The 7,964-nt window shown below is 41.2% G+C and overlaps 1 protein-coding gene across 1 annotated transcript in view; it reads right to left on the bottom strand.

The window, feature by feature from the left end:
* Positions 1 to 62: 62 nt before the first annotated feature.
* Positions 63 to 7,964, bottom strand: part of DNAH14 (dynein axonemal heavy chain 14) — a 396,896-nt gene continuing 388,994 nt past the window's right edge. The window contains exons 84-85 of the mRNA XM_070501636.1: positions 2,484 to 2,630; positions 63 to 2,091 (exon numbers count right to left, since the gene is read on the bottom strand). Coding sequence (XP_070357737.1) covers positions 1,876 to 2,091; positions 2,484 to 2,630 — 363 coding nt within the window. The 3' untranslated portion in view covers positions 63 to 1,875. The remainder of the gene's footprint in view (positions 2,092 to 2,483; positions 2,631 to 7,964) is intronic.

The following is a 7,964-nucleotide window of genomic DNA, read 5'->3' as shown; positions in this document are numbered from 1 at the left end:
TTGGTTTTCTCTTAGGATCATTTGTTTGGGATCCTCCTGGACACAGGGAATCCGAGGGCGAACCCGGAGCCTGCCAACCGCTGCTTGAGTCGAGGCTCTTGGTAGTCAGAGCTGGAACGGGTGAGTTGAGGGTCCAAATCACAGATAATGGCTGTGTATTTAACATTTGATGTTTGAGAAAATAGAGAAATGATCAGAACTATCGTAGATTCAGTAAGACTTTCAGATGGATTTGTATTAATCACAAAAGCATCTGTACATTTGACAGTATGTGTGACAGCACTTGTGTGTCAGCGAGATGAGGTCGGACACTCATGTCTGCATCGCTTCCCAGAGTGACCAGCAGCGCGGGGTGGGTGTGTCAGAATATGCCCCGCCACAAGCAGGTTAAAATATCACATCGTGTGATTCTTAGCTGGATCTTTACTTTTGTACTGTTGGGAGGAAAGGCTTGGTGTGCTGGCATTCTCCATAATCATGGACTGTTGTAGTAAATCATGGGGAAACCTAAAACTGTTAGCAAATGAATTGGAACAAACAGGATCCCACCTTGTGTCTTTTGTTAAAATCCTGTACTTTATCATGTTCTTACTGATTCCTCAATGACAGGGACGAGGTCTTTATAATTCTTTTCTATAGTGCAGTGTGCAATTAGGCTCTTAGTGTATGTGGTTTTTTTTATGATGTTACTTTTAGACAGTACAATTTCTTAGACATAAAATTAAGTAGATGTTGGGGCCTGCCTGGGGGCATTGTGGTTAAGTTCACATACTCTGCTTCAGCAGCCCAGGGTTTGCAGGTTCAGATCCCTAGTGTGGACCTGCACACCACTCAAGCCATGCTGTGGTGGTGTCCCATATATAAAATAGAGGAGGACTGGCACAGATGTTAGCTCAGGGCCAGTCTTCCTCAGCAAAAAGAGGAAGATTGGCAACGGATGTTAGCTCAGGGCCAGTCTTCCTCACACACACACACAAAAGTCCATGTTAATATTTTGTTCACGGCTGTTATACGATCTAGTTCTGGGTATGAGCCCCCCCACCCCCCAGAGAGGATGGAGTGTTGATTTTCATTGGTGGACACATGGGATGTGTTTTCTGCCAGTGGGCCCATTGCCAAGATAAAGTGACAATGACTGTGGCTTTGAATCCTAGTTCCGCTCCCTCTCAGCGATGTGAGCTTGGGCAGGTAACTTGGTCTCTCGGAGCACCAGTTTCCTCCTGTATAACGTCTGGCTGATAGACCACATAGTACATAGATGGTTTGAGGATGTTACGGGAGTTCTTAGTGCTCAACATAGTGCTCAGTAGTGAAAATCCTCCCTACAGAAACATTTTGATATTAATCCAGTTTGCTGAGTTCTCAGGATTGGTTGTTAGGTGGGAAGAGAAGTTCTTGTGAAGTCAGCAAGACTGCGTTTCTCTAAGGGGAGAGGACCCTCAGCTGTCTCAGAAGTCTCCAGTCAGGCCGGCTGTGTCGTGTTCTCTGTTTGCTCAGAGCAGCTGGAGAAAGTTCCGAAGACCTGCTCTTCACGTGTGTATTTGATGGGTGTGACTGCAGAAGTCAGTGATTGGGGTCAGAAAGTTCATAAAAACATGGCCTGCACCTGGCCAGGCACAGTGGTTTCACTGCTGTGTGTGTCCCAGGACAGCGGTCACCTGAGCTGGGGCCCAGCGCCAGACACTGATCAGAATAAAAAGCAGCCGGAAGGTTCTGTGCGCGTGGCAGTGTGCACGGACAGGTGGAAGAAGGAGACTGCACCTGTCAGATCTGGCTGGACACACACATGTTTTTATGAAGGGTGTGGACTACACGTGAATGTCTTGAAAGGTAAATCTGATTAGAGTCAAAAATTAAATGGTTTGGGCTGGAAGTTTATTTTTCGTTCTCCTCACACAGCAGTGCGACCTGCATTGTGATCCAGTGACTAGGAGGTTTCCTTGTGGATAAGTACACTGATGTGAAAAAGTTTGAGGGTGAGCCAGTAGTTGTCAAAATTCTTGACCTCTCAGGTGTCTGATAAACTGGACATTCAAAAGTATAGAGTTCTGAGTCAGTCTGGTCAGAAGCATCTGGTCGTTCAGTAGAAATCTTAAAAAGAAAAATCCAATAGTCAAATTGCATAGTTCAAACCAGTACCTCACATTTTCTATATGCTAGATTTGGGGGATTTGTTATGAATTAAATACATTTAAGGTTAGGTGGTTATGTAACTGCATATGGAAATTATGCCTGGAGAATTTTAATGAGTAATTATCAAGGCTTTATAGTACATACTCTTGAGAAACAACATTGGATGCAGGTATAGCATATTTTTAGACTTTAGCAACATTTTGGGCTATTTTCACTGTTGTTTGCTGTCTGAAGTATATGAGCAAATTTCCCTGGTGAAATCACAGGGAATGGGGACTACAAGAATGGTTCATGTCACCGAGGGAAAGCTTGGAGGTGTAAGATGTCGTGATAAACATTTGGGTGGTTACCTTTGTTGGCAAGAAGTATATTTCAGGAAAATCACAGCACATCTCATGGGGCAGCGATTCTTCTAGTATTTTTTCTTCATGATTCCACCTCGCCCCCTCGATGAATAAACCAAAAACACGAACTCCAGTGTCAGGGGGGTCTGTGCCCTAAAGTCAAGGAAAGGCAGTGTCAGTGGGTTCCTGGGCAGGATGCTCCATCTGGAGCTCAGGCCCGGAGGGGGTGCTCCCCAAGGTCTAAGGCGAGAACTTTGTCCTGCAGCTTGTAGACTTTGATGATGAGCCTGGAATGGAAGCACTTCCAACACCTCAAAACTCCAAATTTCTACCAGTATATTCCTTAGCCCAGAAGAGAGCAAGAATAATCACAAAAGGAGTCAAAATACACTGCGCTCAGATTTTGTCACCTGCTTCTACCATTGTGGCTACAACTATACATGTAGGCTCTGGAAATTTAAAAAGTCTAAGAAGGGTTCCATATCATGTCTTTGAATGATACGAAAAAGGCTAAGTGAATTTCTGATAAGTTTTGTGAAGTAGAAAATGTAGTTGCCAGCAGTTCCCTCTCCGGTGACTCCAGCTGTGCCTGGGGTGGGCTTGGAAAGCAGTGTGCAGCCCCGCACGTATGTGGAGGGCTGGGTGGCCCTGCACGAGGCCCCCAGGAGGGCTCTGGCTTCTCTGACTGGGCAGGTCCCTGGGAGAAGGATGGGCACAGCTGTCTGAGCCCACCCTCCAGGCAGCCTGGTCCTTGGGGCCCTGGGCTAGCGCGTTTGCCCGTAAGCTGCAACGTGGAACGGCTGAGCTGCAGTGTGGAGCAGCAGAGCTGTGCTCACCAACGCTTGCTGAGCTCTGCACTCTGGGAACTTGTCTGTACCTGGAGGTGCAACCTGAACTCATATAAAGCACCTGGTATTTTGACTTATTCTTATAAGAATAAATGAGACTGACTCAGTCTTATAAAAGACTGACTGGGATTGCTTTGTATAATAACTCTTGCTTCTCTTTGACTTTTATGTAAATCCAAAGTTCCATATGCTGCATTTGCTCTGGGATTGTCCTTTCATGTAAGTCTTGGAAGAAGTCAATCTAAGGCATTTGACAATGTGGCTTCCATTTATACTTGACTACAGTGTACAGCGGTCTTTCCTCCCAAAACTCACATTTTAGGTAATTCGTAAACAGCTCATCTTGGAGACATTTAACTCTCCAAAGAGCCACTCAGAATAAATGTAAGGACTCTTACTTCACTTAACCTGAAGCAGATCCTTGGTATACAGCAGAATAACCGAGAACATCTGATGGGAGGTTGAAGACAAAAGTCAAAGCTGGGAGGTCAGTACATACCCCCTTCTCTTCCCCTGTGCAGCCTGGGAAAAGGCCCCAGCGAACACCTGCTTCTCTGTAGCCTCTGCCGGGCCAACAGGCCGTGTCGGAAGAGGTTACAATGGGCTGTAGAGTCAACTTCACTTGGGTCAAAGCTTATGATCTGAGCTCTGTGATCTGGAGAAGGCCCTTCCCCCTCTTTGAACTTTAGTTTCCTGAGCTATAAAATGAGGGTAATTTTTGAGGATTAAATCATGCAGATAAAGAGCTTAGCATAGTGTCTGGCACACAGTAGGTGCTCAGAAATGTTGACCAATAAGCATCAGGGCCGTGATTACTGAGAGACTGATTTTCTGGAGGGCAAGAGCCTGATTCTGTTTGTCTCTGAACTTCCAACACCCAGCACGGTTCTGGACACACATAGATTTTTTCTGGTGTACAAGACAATGACTGAATATATGTATATATTGTAAAATCATCCCCACAACAAGTATAGCTAACATTCGTCACCATACATAGTTACAATTTCTTTTCTTATGATGAGAACTTTTAAGATCTACTCTCTTAGCAACTTTCAACTATAGAACACAGTATTATTAACAATAGTCACCATGCTGTACATTACATCCCCAGGGCTTTTATAACTGCAAGTTGGGGCCTTTTGACCCCCTTCACCCATTTTGCTCACCCTCTACCTCCTGCTTCTGGCGACCACCAATCTGGGCTCTGTATCTATGAGGTTTTGTTTTGTTTTGTTTTTTAGATTCCACTTATAAGTGAGATCATGCAGTATTTGTCTTTCTCTGACTTATTTCACTTAGCATAATGCCCTCAAGTTCCATCCTTGTTGTCACAAATGGCAGCATTTTCTCCTTTTTTATGGCTGGATAATATTCCATTATATATTAGAAAGTAGATACTAAGAGTTCTCATCACAAGGCAAAAAACTTTTTTTTTCTTTATTTCTATATGAGTTGATGGATATTAACCAAAATTATTGTGGTAATCATTTCACAATATATGTGAGCCAAATTATTATGCTGTACACCTTAAACTTATACAGTGCTTTATGTCAGTTATATCTCAATAAAACTGGAAACAATATTCCATTGTGTGTGTGTATATAAATATATAAATATATATACCCCCCCCCCCCACATCTTCATCCATTCATCCATCGATGGGCACTTGGGTTGCTTCCATGTCTTGGCTACTGTGAATAATGCTGCAGTGAACATGAGGGTGCAGGTACCTTTTTGGGTTACTGTTTTCTTCAGATAAATACCCAGAAGTGGGATTCCTGGATCATACAGTAGTTCTATTTTTAATTTTTTGAGGAACCTTTATATTGTTTTCCATAGTGGCTGCACCAACTTACACTCCCACCAACAGTGTGTACAAAGGTTCCCTTTCTCCACTTCCTCCCCAACACTTATTTCATGTCTTTTTGATAATAGCCATTCTAACCGTGATATCTCACTGTGGTTTTGATTTGCATTTCCCTAATAATTAGTGATGTGGAGCATCTTTTCATGTACCTGTTGGCCATCTGTATGTATTCTTTCAAAAAATGTCTATTTAGATCCTCTGCCTTTGTGTGTGTGTGTGTGTGTGTGTGTGTGTGTGTGAGGAAGATTGGCCCTGAGCTAACATCTGTTGTCAATCTTCCTCTTTTTGCTTGAGGAAGATTGTCACTGAGCTAACATCTGTGCCAGTCTTCCTCTATTTTGTGTGTAGGATGCCGCTGCAGTGTGGCTTGATGAGCAGTGTGTAGGTCCACACCCAGGATCTGACCCTGCGAACCCTGGGCTGCGGAAGCACAGTGTGTGAACTTAACCGCTACACCACCGGGCCAGCCTCCTCTGCCCATTTTTCAATCAGATTGTTTTTTTTTGCTATTGAGTTGTATGAGTCAAACACATATTTTTAAGTGACTAAATTAATAAACAAATTGAATAAATTTCAAGTTTAAAACACACCTGAAATTTAAGTTTCTTTCACTTCAGCATCCTTGCCAAATCATCACTTAATTTCTCCTAAACACCCAGTGACAGGGAATTCCCCATCCACAAAAGGACATTCCATCATCACTGGCGATTTAGCCCAAGTGAGTGCCCTCTCTGCTGAATGAGTCTTTCCCTTGGAGCTCCCACTCCTTGGAGTTGTACTTCTAGTAGAGTTAGAGTCTGGTTCTTCATGTGCCCCATCTTGAAATACTTCTTTTCTCCTCAGAGTCATCAATAGAATAAATTTCCCCAGTTCCATCCTTCTCCCAATATGGTTTCCGACCCTCAGTGATCTGGATGTTCTCTGAGTCATCTCCAAGTGCAGTCTGATGAGTGCTGAGCAGAGGACCAGCACGGACCGAGAGGCCAGACCATGCATGAGTGCTGGCCTCCTCCCCCAGATCCCAGGAGACAGAATGGGCATTTTAAAAAGAATAATTCATAACAGCACTGGAAAACAGGAAGTATTCCCCAGGGATCAGAAATTATGAGACTCCCTAAAAGATGGAAGACAGATTGATTAAGGAAACTACAGTCAATAATATGCACGGTAAAAAGCAAAACAACAACAAACTGCACACACAACAACAAAAAGCCCACAGGCTAATCTCATGTACGTATATTGATGGAAAAATCTAAAATAAGATATTATAATTAATATGATTCTACCTTAGGAAATCCTTTAATATAATTAATCATATTGATAAAGGTGAAAAATCACATGATTCTCTCCACAGATGTTGAAAAGATCTTTCATCACATTTAGCTTCCATTTTACATTTAAGAAATATTAATAAAGTAAGAATATACCTAATAACAAAATAAACTCCAGACAGATCTATCTGTTCAATCCACCATATTAAGATGACAAAGGATAAAAACTATCTCATTATAACAATAGGTGCAGAAAAAGCATTTAATATACTCAATACCTATTTATGATAAAAAAAAAAAACCTCAGCAAACTTGAAATAGGAGGAAATTTTCTTCATCTACAAAAAACCTATAACTGCCAGAACATGATGAAATAGTAAACACTGTTCTCTGAGTTTTAGGAAGAAGACAAAGATTACTATTATCAACTCTTCCACTGAACATTGTACCGGAAATAAATTAATGTTCTAAATAATAAAACTAAATAAATGTTGAGTTAAATTTATGCTATAGAAATTTTAAAAGATCTAAATAAATATTCATGATTGAAAGTCTCAATATTGTTAAGAAGTCAATTTTCCAAAAATTAAGACAACTTTAAAGAAAAACAGCAAAGTTGAAGGACTTTATACTACCAGATAATGATTATTATACACTACAGTAATTAAAAGAGTGTGGTGCTGGCACAAAGATAGACAAATAAATCAATGAAACAAAACTGAGATTCTAGAAACAGGCCCAGCATGTACAATTACTTGATTGATGACAGAGGTGAAGTAGGATGAGGATGGCCATTCAATAAAAAAGAAATGGTGCTAAGTCAGCTGGATACTCATACGGAAAAAAACAACCTTTGACCCAACCTCACTGCACTCAAACTCAATTCTATGTGGATCATAGACCTAACTGTGAAAGGCAAAGCAATATAGCTTCTGGAAGATAACGTAAGAGAATATTTTCATGACCTTGGGATAGGCAAAGATTTCTTTAAAAGAACACAAAAAATCACTAACACCAGAAGAAAAGATGGATTCACTGAATTTCATTAAAACAAAGAAAAGAGTCACCATTAAGAAAGTAAAAAGGAAAGCCATATACTGGGAGAAGATACCTCCAGTATACATGTCAATATCTGACAAAGGACTTATATCCAGAATATATAAAGAACTCCTACAAATCAATAAGAAAAAACCAGCCCAATGAAAAAAGTGGGCAAAAGACTCAAACAGGAATTTCACAACAGAGGATGTTCAGATGTCAATAAGCATATTAAATGGTGCTCGACTTCATTAGTCATCAAAGAAATGCAAATTAAAACCATAAAGAGATACCAATATATACCCATCAGAATGACTAAAATTAAAAAACTAATGATACCAAAGTGCTGGCAAGATGTGGAACAATCATACATGACTGGTGGGTCTGTAGATTGGTATGACCACTTTGGAAAACTATTTGGCAGTATTTACGCCAAAGCTAATCATAGAACTATCCATTAAAT

This window comes from Equus asinus, chromosome 30 (assembly GCF_041296235.1).
Source record: "Equus asinus isolate D_3611 breed Donkey chromosome 30, EquAss-T2T_v2, whole genome shotgun sequence".
Lineage (NCBI taxonomy): Eukaryota > Metazoa > Chordata > Mammalia > Perissodactyla > Equidae > Equus > Equus asinus.
This window is presented reverse-complemented; position numbering and strand designations above follow the sequence as displayed.